The following is a 26,631-nucleotide window of genomic DNA, read 5'->3' on the forward strand; positions in this document are numbered from 1 at the left end:
AAATCTTAGTACAAAGTAACAGTAAATAAAACACTGTGACACCAGCAAAAAGATACACAGTTGACCCTTGAAACAGTGTGGACTCTGCAGAAACTCAAACATAAAATTAACATATGATTTATTCCATTTCAGGGCATTTGCTAAATGACACAAAAGCAGGGACTTAGATATTTGCACACCCATGTTCACAGCAGCATGATTCACAGCAGCCAAAAGGTGGAGACAACCGGGTGTCCTCAAGCAAAGAGGTGAACAAAGTATTGTCTCTACACAGTGGAGTAAACAAGGAAGTCCTGGCACCTGCTGCACGGATGGACCCTAAAACCACTATGCTCAGGAAAATGCACCCCTCACAGAAGGACAAATATTATGTGATCCCCACAAGTCCCATTGAGGTAAAGACTGCAGAACAATTCCATAAAAAGGAAACAGAATCAGAATGGAAAAACTTGTGCATACAGTTGGGGTGGACGGTGACAGCTGTGGTGGGTCTGTGCACTGGATCATCATGTGCAGACCCTAATGCTTCCCTCATTTGGGATCAGATGGTGGCTGCCTGGGAGCATGTCCCTGCTTGGGGTAGACGTTGCAGGATTTTGTGTGAAGCCACAGGTGTGATAAATTGGGACAGCTGGGGAATTCAGAGATAAAGAGTATCTATAGTGACACTGCAAGTCCTCTGTACACTTGAAATTCCCAGAAAATAAATTACTTTGCAAAACAACCATGTCAGCCCGGCCCCAGAAAAGCAGGGCAGACATCACACCCAGTCCGAGAGGCCAAGCCCTCCCCGGTCCAGTTCACCCAAAGTGGGGCGCTACTCACCTTGCAGGGGTCCAGGGGTCATTAGGAAGCACCTGGGAGGAGTCCCCTGTGGCTACGAGATCTTGGGTGTTGGGAAGGCCTGGGGCAGAAACAGGACACAGAGAGGCCCTTCCACAGGGGGACGTTCTTTGGTGGTTTCGGGCCGCAAGGTGCGGCGGGTCCAGGGTGAGGCTCGTGGCATCCAGCGCGTCTTCAGGAGCTCGTCTCTCCACGGTGCACACCCCAGACCCCAAGCAGGTCTGTCAGCCGCACCTGCGGGTTGGCTTCTGGGCTCTGGCTCCAAGGATCCGAGTTAAGCATCCCCACCTCATCCCACACACCGAACTCGCCAAAGACCCAGGTCTCCACTGCAGGCACTTCCTGCCGGGTCCCTCAAGACACTCAGGAAGCTTCTCCTCACACGCCTCACTTCTCCCCACTTCTCTTTTCCTCCCACGCAGGCACCTCCCTGTGTCCTGAGGAGACCAAAAACCCGTCAGCACGACACGGCCCCCGGTTGTGCCCAAACCGAAAGAAACCACGGGTCCTGAGGAGACAGAAACTGTCAGCCCAACGCAGAGCCAAGCCCGGGAACTGGGCACATGCGCCGAGCTGATCAGCGCTCCGGGGAGGGAGCCCCCTGCGGGCCCTGGGTGGCAGTACAGACTGGGCGATCCACAGCTCCCAGGAGGGGTCGCCCCTGCGAGCTGTGCACCTGAAGGAAGAAACGGGAAAATCAAACTGACAGGGAATCAAACATCCTGTGCCTTCTACACATACAGTTGATGAACAACTCAGGGGAAGCCATATGGAATGAAATGAACGTAGAAACAGACTTTACAACTTACACAAAAATTTACTCAAAACTATTCATACACACATTTAAATTGCAAAACTGCACAAATTCTAGAAGAGAACCAAAAAGGAAAGCTGCAGGACCTTGGGCTTGGTGATGAGTTCTAAAACCCAACACCGAAAGCCTGTCCACAAAAGAGAAAAATAACATGGACTTTGTAAAATTAAAATGTATCTCTGTAAAAGACATTGTTTAGAGAACCTAAATACATGCCACAAACTGGAGGAAACTGTTTGCAAAACATATATGATAGAGGATTTGTACTCAGAATATATAAAGAACTTTAAAACAAACAACCCCATTAAAAATGGGTAAATATCTGAACACACGCCTTGCCAAGGAGACACAGTGAATAAGCAGATGAAAACATGTTCAACATCACTTATCATTAGGGAATTACAGGTTAAATGGCCATCAGCACTGCACACCTGTGAGAACTGCTCATCTCAAAACCATGACACTGACTGATGGAGCCCCCCGACTGACAGCAGGGCTACCCCCACTGCTGGTGGGGCTGCCTGTATGCACAGCCACCTCGAGGACAATGTGGAGCTTAGGATGCAACAATTGCACCTCAAGTATTTACACAACTGCTTTGAAAATTTGGTTCCATACAAAAACCACTATGGATTTATGAACAGATCTGTTCAATGTGGCAAAAAAGGTAAAGTAAGGATGTCCTTCAATAGATGAATGCATAAATAAATTGGATACATCTGTTAGGGAGGAAGAATTTTCCTCTGCCTCTCAAGGTTCCTCTAGCTGGTGTTAAGAATCAAATTAACATGAGAAAAATAAGTTTAATTGTATTTGTACAGGGAATCCATAGACATAGATTCCCAAGGCAGTTAGGAACAATGAGGTACCTTTGTCATTCTGAAGAAAGCAGAAGGGGGTAGGGGTCTGAGACTCCAAAGGAAAAGAGAAGCAATTCACAGGAATATGAAAGAATAAATATTTGGTAAACAAATGTTTGCTGGGCCACACAGAAACCATGGGACATAGAGAGGAACTTTAGCACTCTGCCGCATCCCTCCCAGACTACCACACCCAGGTAATAATATGATGTAGTTCTCTATGATGATAGCTCTCTTCCTGAAGCAGGTCCTCCATCGGAAATCTTTTCCTTCAGCTGAGGGAGGCATCTTCTTTTTTCTGAGTCTTTTGGGTCTTTATTGTTCTCAACTCTGAAATAATCTGCACGTCACAATGGCATAAGTCGGGGCAGCATGCTCTTGGCCCCTACACATCCATGTGAAGGAGAGAAGACTATGCCACCCCAAAACAGGCCTCTGTGGCTTAAGAATTATTTTTGATCTGATTAACTTTAAAAAATAGCAGACATGAGAATCTCTGAAAACCAAGTAGAAAATACCCTTTTGTCAGTGAAATCTACACCAGGGAAATCTCCCTTTTTAAAGGTGTCCCCCTCCCTAATCCAGGAGTAGAAGGGTGGCTGAATCTCAAGACACTGATCAATGGAGAAAGCCTAGATCTGCTTAACAACTATGTCCTGGTTTACTGTGCTTTGCCAGATAACCTCCCACAACTGGCTTCCCCTCCCTCCAACATATTTTTTTAGCTCAAAATGAAATTAAAGGTGATAGCTTGGGCTATTTCAGGGAGTTCCTAAGTTTTCCTGGGAACCTCTCACAAATACAGGGGGTATACATGTTATTGATCTTCTTACTGATGTAAAATAAATTAATAATATCTTTAAAAATAGAAGTGAACAACTGCAAAAGTCAAGTCTGACTGGATTTGGGCGTGGCAGGTCGAAGGGCTCACACTCTCCCAGTGTGAACTGGACTCTCTCCAACCCTCTGACCTGCTAAGTGCCTTTGGGGTGGCCACATTCACAGGCACAGTCTCTCTCGCTGCATCCGGGGTCTCCAGCAGTTCCAGGCTGACACTCACTCACTATTCATTCTACCAGGAATGGTTTCTCTTTCCCTAGGGATCCACAAAAAGCCTTGGATTTAAAAGCCTTTTGCCTGGTTTTAACATCTGTTTATTCCTCCTCTTGGTAACACATCTCAACCGTGAGCATCTCTGGATCCTAAGAATGGTGGTGAAGATAAAATCTGTCAAGTGGGTGGCTCAGTGTTTTTCCTGTTCTGCCTGTTCTGTCCCAAGTACAGTTGTAGGAGGTGGGCCCAGGACTGGTGAAGTCCTCCAGACTCCCTCACCTACTGTCTCTGGAGTTCCCGTGACAGTAAGTGATTACTGTTGGCATTGGATCTCCTAGCCACCAGGGAAGGGACTGAAGTGGATGGAGTGCATGGGTGCCAATGGAGGGAATACTTTAGCCCATGCTTCCAGAGCCACACCTCCATCTCTATAGCCATACCCAAGAACTATTTATCCCCACAGCTGAACTCTACCACTGCTGAGGACATAGTATCTTGTATTATTGTACAAGATACACATGAAGGAACATCAGCGTGAGCCCAGACACAAACCACCCTGCAGGGACCTAGGAGGGGTGAGCTGCAGGGGGCGCTCAAGACCCACCAGGGAGTTCAGGACTACCAAACACAGGGGCCCAGCTCAGGAGCAGGTGCCCAGAAGCAATGGGGAGGGTCTTCCTATAAGGATCATTGGCTTCCTCCCCACTTGTAGCTCTCAACTGCATCCTGAGACATTTCACGGGTTTTTCTTTGTGTCTCTAATTTCTCACACTCTCAATGCACCCATTAAAGTACAATAACTCTGCCTGTATTTGACTGCTCACTAGGGCCCTTATTTTCACCATATTCCTATATTATATTTTTCCTGACTGACAAACCATTCTACAGATTCTCAGAGTGTTCATTGTGAAATATTTCCCCAAGTTACAGAGCAGTGCTGTGCCATGCATCTGTGACTGTGTATGCTGAGCTCACACTCTTCCTTCAGGAAGGCAAATAACCCCACATGAGCAGGATCAGCCCCCACAATTTCTGCCCCCTGAGGATCCCTGTCCTTCTGGGGGCACTTTAGTCTCTTGCTTTTCACCCACAAGGATGAACACTGATGCTCAGGGTTTGACATTTTTAGTGGCTGTCCCTCAGTCTCTTGGATGGAGAAGGGTTGAACTTGAGAACCTCACACAGCTCTGAGAATTCTCCATGAAGCAGTCAGAAGGACAACTGCAAAATGAAAACCTGTCACAGTCCTGCTGGGCCGTGTTCTGAGACAGGTATCTAAAATCAGTCCTGGGGACTGAGCCCTAAGACAAGTCTCTCATCTTAGAGAATCCGCATGGATAATGGGAACTAGCTGGAATAGATTTCTGATGCCTGCCTGCCTTTTGCTGTCCCTCAGAACACCAGCCCCAAAATCATCCTGTTTTCTACTGTCCAAACTCTCACTAAATCTACCACTGAGCTCCATGAGGTTGGAGCCCTTCTCCCTTCTTCCCAACTTTCCCTTGAGTGCCAGGTACAGAGGGGAGCCTTGCTAAAGTTGGGGCACAAAGGTATCCCCACTTCATCTCATAATATCCATCTCATGCAGTTGTCTATCCCTGAGCTCCCCAGGGCAGGCTACACTCAGGTGGCCTGAAAATGGCCTCTACCACCCTACTGAGCCCACATTTTGTGCACACATGATTCCTGGTCACATAGCTTCTATTGCAGAATAGGCTTGTGTTAGGCTGAGACAGAGCTGGCTGCTGATTTCAGGGCACCTCTAACTACTCACACATTATTCTGCTGAGAGAACCTCCAGACTGTCCCATGAACTGCAGAGCATCAAGGGTGGACAACCCCATTGGTGACTGAGGTCTGACAGAGGTCAGAGAATGGTCTGGGTTCCCTCATTCCAACATCATCGATGTCCCTATTGACTATAGCCCAAATACACAGGCAAATATATGTAAGCCTGGAAGTGTAGGAACAGACCTAAAGTGGAACTGAGAGGAATCCACAGATTAAAAACCTGTTAGGGAGAATTTAATAAATAGCAAAAAGAAATGATCTAAGAAATGAGCTCTAAGAAGCTGGACAAAAGATAAGGTGTATTAATGAGTGCATGTCTTAGTTTAAAAAGTAATCCTGTTGCTTTTTATTTATACTCACATTCTCTAAAAGTACCAAATAGGTTATACACCTACATTGCAAAAATGAAATCAGATACTTCCACTAGTGTAACTAATAAAAACACTACAAATGTTGCAAGGTATTCATCCTTTTCGACCTCCTGTTCCTCTCCTCTTCACAGAGTCTGCGGTAGAGGGTAAGGCACCTGGGTCTCACACATCTGCATGTCTCATAGTGACCCCTAGGAATCAGAATAATAGTGTCACCTCCAAAATCCTGTACCTGCCCATCTCCAGAGTGGTTTTATTAGCAACCTACCCTGGAGAAGTTTCAAAATCCCACTTCTTATCGAAGTGATAAGTATCTACTATTCTTCATAGACATACTAGAGTTGAATAAGCAGCAGAGTTAACCCTCAGCATCCAGTCCCAAGAATCCTTTGCCACCTGTAACTCCATGTAATCCCGAGGCAGTGGAGGCACAAGCGTTGCTGGGCAGCACATACAGGTCCCACCAGGGAAAGACATGCAAATGTTCCCTCCGATTCATGAAAATCAGCTTACCTCCTGTCCCTGAAGATCCTGCTGAGAACTCATTCCCAAGTCTGTGCCCTTCCTCAGTGTCCATTCCTTTAGGTCTGTGCTGACCTGGGCTTCCTTTCTCATCACTGTCAAAAGTGAGTTCTCTGAGCCTCTCATACAAAGGGTACACAGGTCTGCCAGGCTTCAGGGCAGGGACTGGAATGGGTGGCACAAGTAGCTAACCAACCAGAAAAAGTCCATGGTAAGTTCCATCAGTTCAAGGAAGATTCACAATTTCCAGAGACAACCATACAAGCAGTTTCTCTTAAAACAACCAACTTGAAATCTAAACACAGATATGTATTACTGTGTTAAAGCATGGTGAAGGAAACAAACACAAACCTCTCTGCAGGGAGAGAAGAGGGGGCTGGGCTGCATGGGGTGCTCACATTCACCAAGGAGGCTCAGGATACCCAGGGGGAGATCAAGACCACCAGGGGTGCTGAGGACACACTGAACACAGGAGCAGGTACAGTGTATATGCAAGGCTTCATTTTACACCCTGGTGTTTCCTGTCTCTTAAGCAAAAGTTTTATCCAGAATTCTTGTTTTCTCCATTGGTAACCCTCGTTTCCCACTTAACAGTGGATACTGTAGAACAAAAATTATATTCAATTCTCTTTATATAATGATGAAATTCATATACCATTAAGTTCAATATTTAACCATTTAAAATCATACAATTCAGTGGTCCTTAATATACTGATACCATTCTGTTACTATCACCACTATCCACCTGCAAAAAATTTCTTCCTCCTCAAAATGAAATGTCACACTGTACAAGCAATCACTTCCCATTCCTCTTGCCCAAGCCTCTGGAAACCATTCATCTGCTTTCTTTCTCTGGGGATTTGCCTCTTCGGGATATTTATATGTGACCTTTTGCATCTGCTTTCAACCAGTATGTTTTCAAGGTTGTCCATACTATAAGCTATGCCTGACCCCTAACCCAGACTCTAGCACTGACCTCGACCTGGACCCTGAGTATCTGTTTCCAAGAGCCAACAGTGCCAAGGTTCAGAAACCCTGGTCTAAGCAAGACCTTTCTACTCTACCTAATACCATGTGGGTCATGAAGTTTTCCAGTCCATCTGGTGGGTACAGGCAATATTCCTGGTCCTGTATGAGTGTAGGATGCTGGTCCAACCTTTTCTGAGTTCCTTCCTTGGCACTGGGTAGTTTCTTTAGATCTCACGTCCTCTCTCTGCAGCTCTCTCCTCTCCAGTGCCCTGCCGTGCAAAGACAATAGTCTCGGAAATCTCAGTCATGTGTCAACCAAGGGAATTTGCCAGGCTCTTCCTGGATTCTTCCTTACTAGATCATGGCCTGGATACTCTCTCAACATACTAAGCTGTGGCTATTGTTGGGTTCACCTCTTTAAAGTATCACTGCCCTTCACAGCCAGGAGTCCAGTGTCTTAAAAAATGCTGTTTCATATATTTTGGTTTTTTTTTAAGTTACTTAAGGCAGGAGGGTAAATACAATCCCTGTTTCACTCCCTCTTGACCAGAAGTGAAAGTACAAAAGGGGTGTACTCTTGAATTTAATGTTTTCTCCTTGTGCATGAAACTCTTTAAAGTTTTCTTTATGCTGTTCTAAAGTTGGAATCAGAATAAAAAAGATAAGTCAGGGTATAAACCTGTAAATATGAATTTCTTATATTGTCATGGTTTTCATTTTCTTTGGAAAAGAGATGTAAAGAGTTACAACATATTTCAGATTTAGGTAATGTTTTGGTTTAATAAATAATAATCCACGAATCCAAAATAATTTTGTACAATGTACTCTAAATAACAATGTTTCAACTTACCCAGAGGGTCCCTCTCTTTATCATAGATAAAAGCAGTTGAACTGATCTAATGAAGAAATTAGATTCCAGGAAGAAATTCTAAACCAAAAACTTACTGTATTACTCTTAAATTTTATTAGTGCCTTCAGTATGTGCATCATTTAAAACAAGATATGTGCTTTCAAAAGCATTCTTATACATAAATAGACCAAGGGACGGTTAAGTAACTTATCCCTAAAACATGCACATCATTTTTAGTCAGGTGTGTATAAGAAATGGAAATAAACTTGAAGATTTTTTCTTTGGATTAAAGACATTTGGGAATTCTTATTCAGGAATGCCAAATGTTTTCCTGGAACAAACGTGTTTTCCAATAGGAAATGGTAATGTAATTAAAAAGCATTAGTGTTGATAAAAAAAGACTGAAAAATAATTTCACTATGCATGATCATCAGGAAAAGTTCCACAGGGCCTAAAATATATGTCAAATAAATCAATCAGAAGGTATGAATTGAAAGGTTTGGATGGAAGAGCAGGTAACATGAGCCAGATTATGTATTCAAGGCACATGACTAGGCTAAACAGGTGGGTAGGTTTTATAGACTAAGTTATTATTTCATTGGGAAAATAGTCAAATGTAATATAATTTCCATTTACTGGCATTTATTCATAAATAAATGCAATTACATCTAGGGTAGCAAATGTTCTCCATTCAGATACACACCAAAAATACATACTAGCTAACAGATGCTACAGTTGCTGACACAGCATGATTATACTCCAGTTTTCTCACACTGCAGTTAAACAGATGTTAAACTGTCTTACATTTCTTCTATACATCATACTGTCTACTCTCAAGTTTCACAAAAGAAGTCTTCAGATTAGGCAGATTAGAGAACTTATTCAACCACAAAAGGATGCTCAAACTAGTATTCAACAGCAGTCAAATACAAACCTTGCAGTTGACTGCTAACTGTGTTCAGTTTGGACCTTGCCCAGACTGAAAAAAATTTCCCTCACTACCTCCCTTCATACATCTAAAATGTTAGCACATCCTGTGTTTCTCTTCTTTTCCTTTGGTGAGCCAGAGGAATTTGCCTCTCCACCTCCTCCAATACCTTAATACCCACCAAAGAAAAAGAAATTTATAAAAAAACACAACCTTCAACAATATTTAAACCATCATCTCCTCAACTCAACTGCAATGGGGAAACAGAGGAAATCAAGTTCCACAGGTTGTACATGGTCAAAACTTTCTTCCTGAAAGTGAATATTAGAACAAGGATAATTCTGTGTGCTTCTAAGGGACTAGTGAAATGTTCCCCATCTGACTGAGATAAAATGTTGAATACTTACCTGTTTGGGCTCTTAGAAATAAGCAGCACCAGCAACTCAATTACAATTCCCCAAATAACGATTCTCCATTTATATTGTTTTCAAGCACCTAAAACTCTTCAATAACAAAAGACATTAAGATGAGATGTTAACAGTTTTATCTCTCCTGAATACTTCTGTGTGCACATACAAAGTTCATCCACAATTTAGCTCTTAAGACTGGTGGTTTCTATCTTGGTGCTAGCTTTGTGCAATGACAAACAAAAATGTTTCTCTAAGCAGATGACACTAGTTAACAAACTCAAGAAACAAACAAAAAGCCTTTTTAAGAATATCGCCACAATAGATGGTTCAATCTGAAGTGCACTGGAGTAAATTGGTTAACAGGGCAAAGATAAATCTGGAGGCATAGAACAAGATTTAAAAAAATAAAAAGAAGAGGGTTGAAGAGACTGGCAGATACCATCTGTCAGTATCAAAAGGCTTGAATCACAAGGATTGCTTTTAACTCCTCATTCTCTCATATCCTTGGTTAAGGAGAACTTTCTCAAATTTTTATTTCTTCACACAGCTTGGCCACGTAAATCCACCACACAGAGGTGACACAATGATATAGATGAACACCTAGAGGGAGGGGGAAGGCAATTTTATTTTCTTGCATCTATCATATGTTCTTAAATAATACATAAAGCAAAAACCTATTAACAAATACTGATTTCAATAGAGTAGCAGTTGTATAATAGTACAAATACACTAATCAAGTATTTTCAAAGGTAGAAGTGGAGTTAAAATTATCCTTTCTGATACAACTCTCACCCACTTGAATTCCACTGTGCTTTCTTCGGTTGCAGAGAAAGCAATGGGGTTGCTTTTCTTCACTGGGAACTAGGCAAAATCAAGGTATATGAGCAACTCTTACCAATAACAGAATTAATAGTCATCAAGATCACAAGTGACCAAAACTCCCTGGAAGAATTATTTTATTATTAAGTACATTTTTACTTTTATACATGGATTAATTTTTCGTTATTGGAACGATAACATTAAAAAGCATGAATAGAGACTCTACATCTTTATCACCTATGAGCAAGAATGTTGCTATGAACATTTCAGTGACACAATAATTATAGTTACCAAATCAAAGGAAAGCTGATGATACAAATAACAGCAAAAATGCCAGTCCTATTATAGATGTGTTAGCTTTTAAATTATAGTATTATAATTTAAAATTAAGATATCTGAAAGTTATATACTTGTGCACATTAATATATTCCAAAAAATTGATTTATTTTAAGCATAAGGTTTATTAAATTAGTCATTTTATTTTGCTTGACATTACAACTTTTGAGATCTTTAAGTGACTGGTTTCATTACTCACATGCTTGGAAAAAAATAGTTATGAATTCCATGACCCCTCGCAAAAGTCAGCAAGGTGGTTTGCCTTACTTCTCTATAAATGTTGGGGTTAGGGGTGGGAGTTACAGCAAATTCTGGTCATTAATGAATGAACAGAATAATATGTCTTATTCATGTATGTGTGCATGCATGCATATGGCAGGCGGGCGCACACACACATGCACATACACAGATAATCTGATTGGATATAAAGCTATCTGCCACAGTTGAAAATACAAGGATTTTTAAAGCTGAAGTACAAGCTAAAGTGACAACACCTTATGGCAAAGATTGATATTGCATGTAGAGCAGTCTTCTGCATGTAATAGGTAATAAATAGAATCTGAATTTAACAATAATCCAGCTTCACAAATCAATCTAAATTCTCAGACCAAAGAAGAAAGAAAAAGGTAACCTGAGAAAGCCTAGAAAGTACCACCTGAGTATTCTGAGCAAGAAGACATTCAAGGCCATGGCATAATTTCCAGTATAACATTCACAGATCTATGGCTGCCCTTCTCTGTTAGGTAGACCCAGCTGTCTAAGGTGGAGGACCTTCAAGGGGGAGTTGAGAAGTGGAGCTGAGTCAGAGGTAACTGCCCAGAGTTAACTTTGGGCTTCTGCAAATGACAAGAGGACAGGGAGGAAAGGCTGCTTTGTCCAGCCACAAAGTACTCCCAAGGGAAAGCACATACCCTTGTTTAGACCAGCAGCTCTCACTTTTGGTTTGGGACCTCCTTACATTCTTAAAAATTAGGACTCCAAAGAGCTCTTATATTTAGGTGGGTTATAACTATCAACACTTACCACATTAGAAATGAAAATTTAAAACATACCCATATAATTCATTTTAAAAAAAACAATAAATATATCACATATAAACATAACTGTATTTCTGTGAGGTCAGTTTTATCTACCACCTTGGCTAGGCTACAGTGTGCAGTTATCCAATCAAACACTACTCTAGGTGTTGCTGTATTTTGTAGATTTGTTTAAAGCTCATAATCAGTTGATTTTAAATCAGGCAGATTAGCCTACATAATCTGAATGAGCCTGATTCAATCAGAAGGCCTTAAGAGCAGAGCTGATGATTCCTCAATGAAGAAGAAATTCTACTTGTGAATTACAGCTCTGCTCCTGCCCTACAAGTCCAGTCTGCCCTTCCTAACAGCCTGCCCTACAGATTTCAGACTTGTCTAGCCAGCTCCCACTATCACATAAGCTAATTTCCTGTAATATATCTCTTAATATATGTCCAGAGAAATTCAAGAGGGCACATCTGTTAACAAGAACAAGTTCCATGGAAAAAAGGTTAAACTAAGAGTTCCTAGAAAGTTAAAGCATGGCTGTGAAAAATAAATAAACAGAAGAGTTGGACAGCAGAATGAACAGAGCTAAAACTAAGATCACTTTGCTGGAAGAGTTATTGGAATGTTCTTCCAGAATGCAACGCAAAAGAAGGAGTGTAAACATATTAAAAAGGTTATTAGACATGCAACATAGTTCCAGAGGTTCAATATCTGTTCATGTAGGGGTTCCAATAGGATAATAGCATATAGACTAATGTATATTTAAAGACGAGAGAACTACTAAATAAATATTAGCAAATTGAACTCATAATGAATTAAAAGACTACATAATGACCTCTTAGTATTTATTCCAGAAATGAAAGTTAACTACATTTATTAAAGTTATTGAATACAATAATATCAAATGTAAAAAGTCACATTATCAGTTCATTGGGTAGAGAACTATCATTTCCTAAAATCAAATGCCCAACCCTGATAAAAACTTTTAGCAATGTAAATAGAAAAGTAAAGTTCTTTAACTTGGCAATAAAAATCTAACAAGAATTTATAGTAAGTATCACTCTTACAATTGAAATATTAGAACCATTCCAATTAAAAGCAGGAACTAAATAAAGATGTTCATTGACACCACAATTATTCAACATTGCTAGTAAATGCAATATATATGTATGTAATTATAAAAACTTATATATACTGTGTGCAGGTATGTGTGTGTACATATATAAAATCATTAACACACTTATCATAATTTCATGTACCTATAGCGCTGGGGTCAGCTAACTACAGCTCTTGGTCTACGAGCTAAGAATGGTTTTAATATTTTTAAAGGGTTATTTTTTAAAAAAAGACTATGTAACAGAGACTTTATGCAGCACTCAAAGCCCGAAATATTTACTATCTGGCACTTTACAGAATGTTTGCTGACTGCTGACCTACAGCATACAGAAGAATCAACTGACAAAACTATTAGAAGTAGTAAGAGTTTTGCAAGGTTGCCAAACACAAACAGATCAACTATAAAAGAGAAAACAGAAATAGAGAATGGAGTCAACTAGAAAATATAAATACAATTTTAAAATATGGAGTCATTTAGAAAATGTAACTTTTAAAGAATCCCACTTTGGTAGAGACAACACTAAATATCCAGGTATATTTGAAAAGCCTTGCATGACTCCTTACAGACATACAAGAATTTTCAGTAGGGAAATGGGGTTTAAAGTAGTGATAGTATTTCGTAGTGACTTCATAGAAAAGCTACTGCTTGGTTCATGTATTACACCACTAAAAGTTATATGTAGCTCATTTTATAGTCCTAATCATTGAGAAAGAATTCCATAACCTAATTTCTTAGAGATTGAAAAAATAAACTCACACACCAAAAGAACAAAAACTTACAACTGATACAATGATGACAACGATAGTGAGCTTGAGATTCTTCATACACATGGCTCGGGCAAGATTTCTGCTGGTTGTTTTGAAGGTGCCAGACTAGAAAAGAAGCAAGAATTGTTTGATCTCTGGCACTGACTATATGATTGATTCACAGTAATACCTGTTAAATTTCTACTTTTGTTAGTTCTATTGAAGTCTTAACATTCTTGACCCCTTTTCTTTCTTCACAGTTACAGACTGGCCATTCATAATCATTGGTTCCCCAAAGCAGGACTCTGCCGGTCTCTGGCAAGCAATATGAGCCCACTGAAAAGGCTTCCCTCCTTTTGCTTCACCACTGAAGCAATACACATGATTGATGTTAAGCAACAGAAATGGCTCTTCCTGCTAGTCGAATCCTTTTCCTCTTTATGCTTCCAACAGGAAAGGCTCCTTCTAAGCCAAATGCCTGAAAATACATTTGCTTCTTTTGCTCAGTATAATCCTGGAATTTTGAGCCATAAAAACGTGTTCAGTTTCCATAGAAAGATATGTATGTACTTGTATGAGGGCCAAAACCCAAAGAACTTCACTCCTTCAGTTATCCATTTTCCTTTGCAACATCAATTTCTCAACATCTGAACTACTCTCACCACGACATACACAATTTAAAACAAATAAACAGTAAAAACCCTAATAGCCTAGCAAGTCCACTCCTAGGTATATATCCAACAGAAATACATGCTGAAGTTCACAAAAAGACACATATAAAATGTTTGTAACTGCACTATTTGTATTATTTCAAAATTTGAAAAGACCCAAATGCCCATCAACTGCACTGTGTACTAGAGAACTTAACCTTGCCCAAAAAGGGGTCTCATTTTTACCGTCAGCTCATAAGAGGTAATCTTTGCTGTTGTGGGGGCCATGGGAAAACCAAATAGTAACAATGTGACTTAGTGTAGGGACTAGACACACCAGAAATACCAACTTAGGGTACAGGATTTGGGTCACACCTAGAGGAGCTAGAGACTGGGACTGAGATCAAGCAAGTGGGCAGTGAATCATCCCTATGATCCCTATGTAATTACACCTCAATAAAAACTGAATGAGGATTAGGCAAGCTTCCTAAATGGACAGTACTCTGTGATACTGCCGCACCTCTATGCTGGAAGAGTTATGCATCCTGACTCCACGGGGACAGGACAACAGAAGTTCTGGGTTTGGTACCTCCCCAAACTTCACCCCGTGTGCTTCTTCCCTTGGCTGAGATGAATCTGTATCCTTTGTCTGGAATAAAGCACACCTGTGAGTATAAAAGCTTTCATAGTAGCCTCTGAGTCCTTCTAGTAAATTATTAAACCTGTGGGAGGTTTGGGGAAGAAACAAACTTGTAGTTGGTATTAGAATTGAGGGTAATCTTGGGGACTGTGCCCTCTAAACTGTATATATGGTGAACTTCTTAGCTGCCTAAACCCTACAATTACAAACTAAACCACAGTAAAGAACCCAAGAAAAAGGAAAATAATGTGGATGAGAAATAGTAGTGAGCAATGAAAGTCATAAAACTAAATATAGTCATGTGATTCAATAGGTTGAGGTAACAATTCCTCCACAATCCTTAGGTCAATATTTGAACATTGGCAAATCACCTATATAAAACCAGTTCAGCTATAAAGTGCAAGTGTTACACCTTACCAAAGCTTCCCTTGGGGATGGGGTGGGATGGATAGAGGAGAACAAGATAGAAAAATAACTGTGAGAATGACAAGGGCAAGCTGACCAGCCTGATGGCCTCTTCAATTCTTGTAGATAGTTTCATTAGCACCTGATGATACCCTATTAAAAAATGGGCAAAGGACTTGAATAACTTCTCCAACAAAGATGTACAAATGGACAATAAGCACATGGAAAGATGCTCAACATCATTAGTCATCAGGGAAAATGCAACACAAAACCACAATAACATACCACTTTATACCTACCAGAATGGCTATAATAAAAAGATGGAAAATATCAAGTGTTGGTGAAGATGTAGAAAAACTGGTACCCTTGCACATTGTTGGTGGGAATATAAAACAATGCAGCAACTATGGAAAACAGTTTGGCAGTTCCTCAAAAGCTAAACAGAATTATCATATGACCCAGCAATTCAATTCCTAGGAACAGACCCAAAGGAACTGAAAGCAGTGACACCTACAGATACTTGCACACTAATGTCCATAGCAGCATTATTCACAATAGCCCAGAGATAAAAACAACCCAAAGGTCCATCAGCAGATGAATACATAAAATGTGGTATAGCCATATAATGGAATATTATTTGCCCATAAAAAGAAATGAAGTTCTCATACATGCTACAACATGGATTAAACTTGAAAATATTGTGCTAAGTGAAATGAGCCAGATGTAAAAGGTCAACTACTGCAGGAATTCACTTACATCAGTTACCTAGAAAAGACAAATTCGTAGAGACAGGAAGTAGATTAGAGGTTACAAGGGGCTGGGGTACAGGAAACAGGGACTAATTATTTAATGGATGCAGAGGGTACATCTAGGGTGAAGAAGTTCTGGAAATAGATGGGTGTTGGTTGCACACCACTGTGACTGTAACTAATGTCACTGAATTATATGTTTAAAAATGGTTAAAATGGCAAATTTTGTTATATATATTTTACTACAATTTTAAAAGTTATAATGTAATATACCAAAACCCACTGAACTGTACACTTTAAATGGGTCCACTGTATGTTCTGTGAATTATTTATCAATAAAGAAATAATTCAATAAGGCAGTTAAAAAAACAAAAAGTGATAAAATTACACATTTTAAAATGAAAAAGAAAGAAAAATAAGGACAAAGAGGACAGGACAAATAAAAATCAAAGAGCAACAAAACTTCTTAAATCCAAATCTATCAATATTTACATTACATGTAAGTAGAATAAACATTTCAATTATAAATCTACTTCATATATTCAAGAAGGTAGGGGAAAGCATGCACCTGGTAAGGAAACACATGGAAGATCCAGATCAAACTTCTAGAGACGAAAAACACATGAAATGGGAGTAATAGCATATTATAAACTACAGAAGACAAGATAAGTAAACTTGAAAACAGCAATAGAAACTATCCTAAATGAAACACAAAAAGACAAAAGAGGAAAATGGAAAAATTATAGTAGGTAGATTTATACAATGGAATAGTACAATAAAAAGGAATAAACTATCAGTATATTCAACATGGATGAATCTCATAGGCACAATGGTGAGTGAAAGCGACCAGACATGAAAGAGTATGTAACATATGATTCTATATACATTTTAAGAATAGGCAAAGCATTATCTAGGATGATGTAAGTCAGAAAAATGGTTACCTCTTTGGGGGATTATTAACTAGAAGGGGTACGAAGGAGCATTCTAACGTATTAGAAATGTTTTATACCTTGACCTAGGTGGCGATTACATGGGTATAGACATATGTAAAAAAAATTACTGAGCTGCAAAATTAAAAGTAGCATACTTGCTGTATTTTATTGTATGTATGTTATTCCTTCATAAAGAGAAACACTTGTTAGTTAATGACTCCCTTTTATTATTCTGTGTCATGTAGTCAACAAAATTAAAGTGATTTTTCTTTGGAAAGTACAGACTATATACTACTACTGGTCAAGCACAGACCATTCCACTTAAACAGGGTAATCTTCAGGGATTAAGAGTAGCTAAGAAATGGACTGGAAGTACCAAAGAATTTAGTCTAAAGATCTGGGATCAGATACATCTTTGCCCTCTTTTCCCCCCAGCAATGGGTTACAAAGTGAGCCATTATAGAACCCCAGTGTTTCGAATTGCTGTATGGTGCCATTCTTCTTCCAATGACCATGTGCTTTGATGAAAAAAACTGTTATTCACCTAGGACCTACTGTTAATACATGTCCCTGTGAAATCGACAATAACAGTAAATATTTAAATGGTTCTTACTGTATTTTACATGCATTATCTGATTTAACCCTCAAAACACTATGAAGCAGGTACATTTCCATTTTACTAAAGCATAAAGAGGTTAAGTAACTTGTCTAAGGTCACATAACTAGTTAAGTGGCAGAGATTGGATTCAATTACAGGCAGCCTAACTCTAAAACTTGTGCTCATAACCTTGAAAAACTCACTGATCAGTTTCAAAGTGTAAATTTCTCTGCATTTAAATTTGTAATTGTTTATACCTAAGCTATAACTGATCTATATGCCCTCCTTCTATTTACTCTAAATATATCATCTTTCTTAAAAACCTTCATCCACTTAAACCAGATGAAAAATGCAAAGACACATCTAACTGTAGCATAAGTAGGTCACAGGGACACAATGATTCCTTTAAGACTCATTGGCCCTTCTTAATCTCTGACTCTTGCTTGATACAAGGAAAGCTCAAGCTATCACAGTAAGCAAAAGACTGAGTGAACTGACCAGTTTTCAGGATTCACAGTGGGTGGTAACTTTCTTTTGTTTCATGTTTTACAAGATGTACAGAAACAGCAGTGTATGCAACTTAAGTGCTAAATTATGTAAGCATCATTCCAAAGCTTAAAAAATTTGTTTCTGTATATTGAGTACGTTTTCCACAAAAAAAAACTTTCTTAATGGTTTGTGGCTTTTTTTTCTATTCCTCATTATTGTCCTCATTATCACAATTGAAATCACATAATGGAGGTTAGAAAGAAAAAAGAAGTATTAAATTTAACACATTTTCCTATAAAGTTAGCCATCAACCATAGTTTCTCTACTTCACAACCTGACAAGTGTTATCATATCCCATACTTACTGAATCCATGAGATTTTCTGTTTTATCTATCAGTAATTCCAATCTTTCTCCTCGCTGAGCTACCAGATCTGAAAATGTTGGAAAAATAGAAAATATCATGTTCATATTACAAACCTGCTACTTTTGTCATTAAGCAAACTCTAATTTTAATTACAGTTGGTATTCTTGACAACTCACATTTACTACAGAAGCACTTATATATTTAAGTAATAAAACACTTTGTTAAAGACTACCAACTAAAGTATGATTAGCAGTTTTGTTCCCTGTAAAAGGCCAGATACTAAAGATTTTTGGCTTTGTGTGACAGTCTTGGTCACAATTACTCAACTCTGTCAGACATAAACAGTATGTGAATAAGTGGGCATGACTGCTTTCCTATGAACCTTTATGTAGATTTGACCCACAAACTATAGTTTGCAAACCTCTAAATTAAAAAGGTATGATCTATGACTAAAAAATATATATATATGTATATATATATATATATATATATATACATATATGTACATGGAACCCTGAAAATGAGTGAGAGTCGTGCACTTCTGGAATCGCAGTGTGAAGGAGCTCCACCAATCCTCTCTCCAACAAAACCACCATAACTGGCCAAAATTATAAAAACAAACAGCCACCATTTAAAGTCTCTGAAATCCATGAATGTTCTCAGGGCATTCAGCAAGTAAGAAACATTTATACAAGAAAATCAACTAACTCTCAGTAAGAACAGTGAAAACTCTGTGGCATTTGAGCCATGACCTGCTCCATCCCTTAGTTCAGTGAGATGGAAGCTTTAATTGCAAGTAAAGCCTAAGGGCTCTCTTACCCCCCAACCCCAGGTCCCAGTCAAGGACTGCTTTTTCCCCACGAGGGCAAAGTCAGCGGCATTTCTCCTCCCACCTCACCCCATCCTCAGCCCCATGATGCAGAAACTCTATTCCAGGCAGGCATGACTGATACATCTGGGGTTCTCTTCCTCCACCAAGCCCCTACACACAGGGCAGAGGCTCTACCTCTGGTGGCAAGCCAAGAATACTGGGCCTTGATTGCCCCTGTACCAACTTACTCATGGAGTGGAGATATCATGCAGGGAAAGGCAAACCATGATTACCCAGCACTCCACTGGTAGATCATGGGTGTTATTCCCACAGAAACAGTCCACTGTCCCTATCCACAGCTCTAGAGCAGTGGCTCAAAAGTTGTTCCCAGGGGAAGAGGCAGGCCTTAGTAATAGAGAGCTTTCACCAGAAATACAGACTTTATTTTGAGAAGAGTATGGGGACATTCAAGCCTAAGGGTTGGATGGAGACCCTGAAGGTAAGCAGTTAAGATGAGACGAGGAGCTTCAAGAGAACTAGCTAAACCACAAGCCAGCTGAAAGTTTAACTGAGAGTACAAGGGGAAAAGAGAGCTAAGAACTCTCCTGCGGTCAGAACAAGCATCTAAGATTGGCCTCAAAGACAAAGGAGCCCAAATCTAATTAGATCAGACTGGAGCAATTTATGTCTAGGGAACTGTCAGGGAAAAAATAGAACAATTAGACTGTAATTAGCAGAGGCTAACAGCTGAATAAGACACCAAGAGAGGCAGACCAGCTAGAAGCATAACAGGAAGATCAGGAAAAGAGATACTCAAAGAGAGTTGCCATTTCAAGGTGACCATGCACATGCTCGAGGCTGTTCCCTTTGAAAATTGACATTAAAGGCTATATACTATGGGAAAATTTACTTCAAGAAAAATGTCCAGTCCAGTCACAAAATAATAAACAGGCACACAGCAAAATGTGGGGGTTGGGAATCAGTATCTAGAGTTGCTATAGCACATTATCTAAAATGTCCAGTTTTCATCAAAGAATTTTGAGGTATAACAAGAAACAGGAAAGTGCTACCAATACACAGGAGAAAGAGCAAATAAATTTACTTTGAAGGGCCTCAGCTGTTGGACTTGGCAATGGAATGAAATTAGAAATTACTAATAAAAGGAAAACCTATGGGATGAAGCAAAAGCAGTAACAGAAGGACATTTATAGCAGTAAACACTGATGTTAGAGACTGGGTTGTGTCCCCACAAATTCATACATTGAATCCCTAACCCCCAATGTGATGGTATGTGAAGATGGGGACTTTGAGAAGTTATTAGATTTAGATAAGGCCATGAGGGCTTGACAGGATTAGTGCCCTTAGACACCAGAGAACTTGCTCTCTGTCTCACCTTCTGCCATGTGAGGACAGTGAGAAGGTACCATCTGAAAGCTGAGAAGAGGGCTATCACCAGAATCTGACCATGCAAGCACCCTGATCTCAGACTTCCAGCCTCCAGAACTGTGAGAAAATAAGTTTCTGTTGTTTACACCACCCAGTTTACAGTAATTTCTTATAGCAGTCTGATAAGACAAAGACAAGATCTCAAATTCTACCTTAATGTACTTAAAAAAGAAGAGCAAACTACATCCAAAGCTAACAGAGGGAAGGAAATAGTGATTAGAGCAGAAAAAATTAAATACAGAAGAATAATAGAGAAAATAAATGAAACCAAAAGTAAGTTTTTTGAAAATATCAACAAAATTAACACACACCTTTGTATAAATTAACCAAAAAAAAGACTCAAATTACTAAAGTAATCACTGTTAATTTCATACAAATGAAAGTGATCAGAAGAGAATACTATGAATAAGAGTATGGTCAACAAATTAGGTAACTTAAATGAAATGGATAAATTCCTAGAAAGACACACAACAGATTCAAGAAGAAATAGAAAATCTGAAAAGAGCTACAACAGACTGAATCAGTAATTTTTAAACTTTGCACAAACAAAATCCCAGGCCCAAATGTCTTCATTGGTGAATTCTACCAAACATTTCAAGAATACCTCTTTTTCAAAAACTCTTCCAAAAATAGAAAAGGAAGGAACACATCTCGTCATCCTATCAGACCAGTAATAGTCTGATAACAAAAACAAAATACATCACAGCAAAAGAAATCAACAGATCTCTTGTAAATACAGACATAAAAGAATCCTCAATTCCCTAAATTGACCTATAGATTCAACACAATCCCTATCAAAATTTCAGCTACTATTTTAGCCAAAACTGAAAAGATCATCCTAAAAGTGTTCTTGAAATGAAAGGTACCCAGAATCCTCAACAAGTATAACAACGAAGCAAAACTGAAGGAACAAAATAGCAGCAAACTCAAAGATTCCAAGGTACTAGTGGTTACCAAAGGGGAGCGGGGGAGAGGGAGGGAGAAGGGGATTGTGGGGTATCATGATTAGTGCACATGGTGTGTGGGGGGTCACAGGGAAGACAGTGTAGGTCATAGAAGACAAATAGGGTCTCTGTGGCATCTTACTACTCTGATGGACAGTGACAGCAATGGGGTATTTGGGGGGACTCGAAAATAAGTGTGAATGTAATAACCACATCATTTTTCTTGTGAATCCTTCATAAGAGTGTATATCAATGATATCTTTAAAAAAAGAATCCTCAACAAAATACTTGCAGAATGAATCCAGCAATATATAAAAAGGGTTATACACTATAAGAAGTGACATTTATTTCATGAATGCAAGGTTGATTCAACATCCAAAAATCAATTATAGTAATATGCTGTATTAACAGAATAAAGGACAAAAACTATATGATCATTTCAATTTGTTGTATGATTTTCCAACAAATGCAAAAATGTGCTTGACAAATCCAACACCTTTTCACTATAAAACCACTCAAAACAACAAGGAATAGAAGGAAAGTTCCTCAACCTGATAAAGGACATCTATGAAAGACCCACATCTGACATCCTAATTTACTATAAAAGACTCACCCTAAGATCAAGAGAAGACAAGGATGTCTACTCTTGCCATTTTTATTCAACATTGTATTGGAGGTGCTACCCAGAGCAATTAGGCAGGAGAAAGAAATGAGAGGCATACAGACTGGAAATGAAGAATTAGAATAATCTCTTTTCCGATGGCATAATCCTGTACATAAAAAATCATAAGGAACCCTAAAAAGCTATTTGAAGAAACAAATTCAACAGGGTTATACACTACAGGATCAATATACAGAAAGCAATTTTATTTCTATACATTAGCAATGAACAATTCAAAAATGAAAGAAAAAATACATTTACAATAGCGTAAAAAATACTTGGGAAGCAAAGTAAGAAAGATGTTCAAAGAGGGAGACTATTAAATAGAAATTATTTTGACACTCCTCAAAAATAGTAAGGAAGGAAACAATAATGATACATTCAAAGTTTTCAAAGCAAAAACTTCCAACCAAGACTACCATAAGCAACAAAGTTATCCTTCAGATATGAGGGAGAAATAAAGATGTTCCTAGGCAAACAAAAAAAATGAATGCAACAACAGATTAATATGATCATATGCCATGACCAAGTAGAATTTATCCCTGGGATAGAAGGGTAGTTCAACATACACAAATTAATATATGTTAGGTATACCACATTAATAAAACAAAAGATAAAATTGTATGACTATCTTAATAGGTACGATATAGAAAAAATGTTTGACAAAATACATCACTTCACAATAAAAACTCTCTAAAACTTGATCATAGAAGGACATAATTCAATATAATAAAGGCCATATATGACAAATCCAGTTAATATCATACTCAACAGTGAAATATAAGGCCAAGAACTTACACATCAAAGGTAGACAATGAGGAACTTGATCAGCCATCAAGGGTGATCAGCTATCAAGGGTATGGGATTGACTTAGCTGGATTCTTTGATAACATGGGGCTTAGGCAGGCCAAAGACAAAGTCAAAGAATGAGGCCTAATCAAAATGACAGCTAAGATAGGCCTAATGTTTGGTGAAGGAGAAAGTTTTTCTCATGTAAGACCTGTACATTGAAAACTAAAAAACACTGTGAAAAAAATTAAAGATGACCTATAGAAATTAAAAGACATCTCATGTTCACAGATCAGAAGTTTGATATTGTTAAACTGGCAATGTTCCCTAAATTGATCTATAGATTCAACACAATTCCTATCAAAATTTCAGCTACTATTTTTTCAGAAACTGACAAGACCATTCTGAAAGTCTTCTGGAAATGAAAGGTACCCAGAATAGACAAAGCAATCTTGAGGAAGAAGAATAGAGTTGGAAGATTCATACTTCCTAATTTTTAAAACTTACTATAAACCTATAATAATCATATAGTGTAGTACTGGCATAAGGACAGACATATACATAAATGACACAGGACTTAGAGTACAGAAATAAACCAATGGAAAATTGAAATAATATCTACTATATTATCTATTATATTATCTATATTATCTATTATCTATAAATATTACCTATCTATAATATAACTAAACCTATAGATAACTGATTTTTCATAAGGGCGATAAGAATATTCAGTAGGGAAAGAAGTCTTTTCAACAAATGTTGCTGGGACAACTGGATATACATATTTGAGGGAATTAAGTTGGAACCCTTCCTTACCTTATAGGCAAACATTAATTCAAAATAGATCATAGACCAAAATGTAAGAACTGAAACTACAAAACTCTTTGAAGAAAACACAGGAGTCCATCTTTGTGACCCTGGCTTAGGCAATAGTTTCTTACATATGACATCAAAAAGCAGAGAGAAAAAAAATCAATTGAACATCAAGATTTAAAACTTTGTCCTCCAAAGTTCACTATCAAAAAAGTGAAAAGACAACCAATAGACTGGGAGAAAATATTTGCATATCATGTATCTGGTAAGAGTCTAGCATCCAGAATATACAAAATAGTCTTAAAGCTCAACAATAAGACAACCCACTTAAAAAATGACAATGGATTTTGAACAAATATTTCTCCAAAGATATACAAATGGCTCATAGCTCATGAAAAGATGCTTAACATCATTAGTCATCAGGGAAATGCAAATCAAAACCACAATAAGTTACCACTTCATACATACTAGATTGGTTATAATAAAAAAGACAGATAATAAATTTTGGTAAGGATCTGGATAAATTGAAATTCAAACACTGCTATTGGGAATGCACAATGATGCAGTCACATTAGGAAAGTATGGCCTTATTCAAAATGCTAAACATGGAGTTCCCACGTGACCCAGCAATTATACTCCCAGGTATAGACCCAAGAGATCTGAAAACATATGCTCACACAAACACTTGACAAATGTTCACAGAAGCACTATTCATATTACCCAGAAAGTGGAAACTACCAAAATGCCAAACAAATGATAAATGCCTAAATAAGACATATCAATATATGAAATACTATTTAGCCATAACAAGGAATCAAGTACTGAAACATGCTACAACATGAATGAATCTCAAAATCATTATGTTAAATAAAAGAAGCCAAGATACAAAAGGCCACATATTATATGATTCCATTTACATGAAATGTTCAGAGTAGGCAAATCTATTGAGACAGAAAGATTAATTGTTGCTAAGGTCTGGAGATTGAAGGAAAGAGGAATGATTATAAATGATTATTGGATTTCTTTTTTGGGGGTGATGTTCAAAATGTTCTAAAACTGATTATGGTGATGGTTGCAGAATTCTGTGTATTTACTAAAAACCACTGGACTGTATACTTTAAAGGGGTGAATTTTATGGTATGTGAATTATACCTTAGTAAAGCTGTTGAAAGTCAAAGGGAGATGATTAAAAATGTTTTTGCTACATTTTTAATTTGCTGTTTTTGTAACTATAAAAATAAATAAGTTGTTTAAAACAAGTTGATTAAAAAATTCATTTTCGGAGATTCAAGATGGCGGCATGAGAGGTGAGACAGAGAACTCCCCCCAAAACCACAAATAGTATGAAAATATAGTAAATTAATACAACTAACCCTAAAACAGCAACAGGAAAGAAGGCTGAACCGGACTGCATAAAGACCTCACAAAAAGAGCAGACCTCACGAAACAGGGTAACGTACCAAAGCCTTAATACAGCGGGATCCAGGCCCTTCCTCCACCTCAGCTCACCAGCGGGAGGAAGAGAAATGAAGCGGGGAGGGGGTGGAAGCCTGGGACGGCTGAACACCTAGCCCTGGAGGTCTGCTTTGGAGCACAGACCTACACTGTGTGGTGCTCTGGAGGTTGGTGGGGTTGGGGAGCTGGGACAGGCAGAGTGCTTGAGAGACTGAGATTCCAGCCATTTATGGAGGATGGGGATCCACATCTGGCCGCACTGGGATAAAGGAAAGGTGGGAAGCCTGAGAGGCTTCCTAGCAGCTAGGCAGCTACTGAAGGGGCAGTGTTTGCACAGAGCTTGCAATGTGGGGGAGTGGAAACCTGAACAAGGTTGCCTGGGTATGCTCTGCCCAGCTGGTTGGGAACTTTCAGGAGCTTCAGGCACCCATCCCTCTGGCTGTTCATCTCGAGGCCCCCCACTGTGACATTCAGCCTGCTGTGCCTTCCTCCTAGCCTGCTGGCAGGAGTTCGCAAACCAGCAATCACTGCGCTGGTGTCAGACCAGCCAGAGGGAGTCCCGCCTACAACAACTAGAGATGCAAAGTGCAGAGGCTTACGCCTGTGTGCTCAGCCTGCTGACTCTGACACTGGAGACAGGCACTGCAGAGAGGAATCAAGAAACAGCTCTTTCCTCTCCCCAGGCACCAGCTCTGCTCACCTACGACCCCCAACCTCACTCTAGGAGCTGAGCAGCTTCAGAGACTGGAGCTTCTGGACACTAGTTGGCACCACACAGAATTATGAAATGTCAAAAGAACATGGTCCTGACCAAAATCTCACAAACCCAAGAAAAACGGCCTAATGAAACTGAACTCACCAATCTGTCTGAGAGTTCAAGATAAAAATCATAAACATGCTTATGGAGGTACATAAAAATGTTTAAAAACTCAGGAACAAAATTAAGATGGAGATTCAATCATTAAGAAATTCCATATCTGAAATGAAATATGCAATGGAGGAACTTAAAAGCAGATTAGATGTAGTAGAAGAGATGGTAAATGGAAGAGAAATTAGAGAAGAGGAATACAAAGAAGCTGAGGCAGAGAGAGAAAAAAGAATCTCTAAGAATGAAAGAATATTGAGAGAACTGTGTGACCAATCAAATGGAACAATCTTCACAATATAGGGATTCCATAAAAAGAAGAAAGAGGAAAATTGAAAGTGTCTTTGAGGAGGTAATTGCTGAAAACTTCCTCAATCTGGGGAAGGAGATAGTCTCTCAACCCATGGAGGTGCACAGATCGCCCAACACAAGGGACCCAAGGAAGACAACACCAAGACATACAATATTTAAAATTGCAAAGATCAAGGATAAGGACAGACTTAAAAGCAGCTAGAGAGAGGAAAAAGATCACATACAAAGGAAAACCATCAGGCCATCACCA

At 38.9% G+C, this 26,631-nt stretch overlaps 1 protein-coding gene across 1 annotated transcript in view; it reads right to left on the reverse strand.

The window, feature by feature from the left end:
* Positions 1 to 8,164: 8,164 nt before the first annotated feature.
* The window catches only part of LOC130681506 (uncharacterized), a 168,550-nt gene continuing 150,083 nt past the window's right edge, over positions 8,165 to 26,631 (reverse strand). Inside the window, exons 5-7 of the mRNA XM_057494852.1 lie at positions 18,282 to 18,349; positions 13,488 to 13,580; positions 8,165 to 10,011 (exon numbers count right to left, since the gene is read on the reverse strand). Coding sequence (XP_057350835.1) covers positions 9,943 to 10,011; positions 13,488 to 13,580; positions 18,282 to 18,349 — 230 coding nt within the window. The 3' untranslated portion in view covers positions 8,165 to 9,942. The remainder of the gene's footprint in view (positions 10,012 to 13,487; positions 13,581 to 18,281; positions 18,350 to 26,631) is intronic.

This window comes from Manis pentadactyla, chromosome 18 (genome assembly GCF_030020395.1).
Source record: "Manis pentadactyla isolate mManPen7 chromosome 18, mManPen7.hap1, whole genome shotgun sequence".
Taxonomy (NCBI): Eukaryota; Metazoa; Chordata; class Mammalia; order Pholidota; family Manidae; genus Manis; species Manis pentadactyla.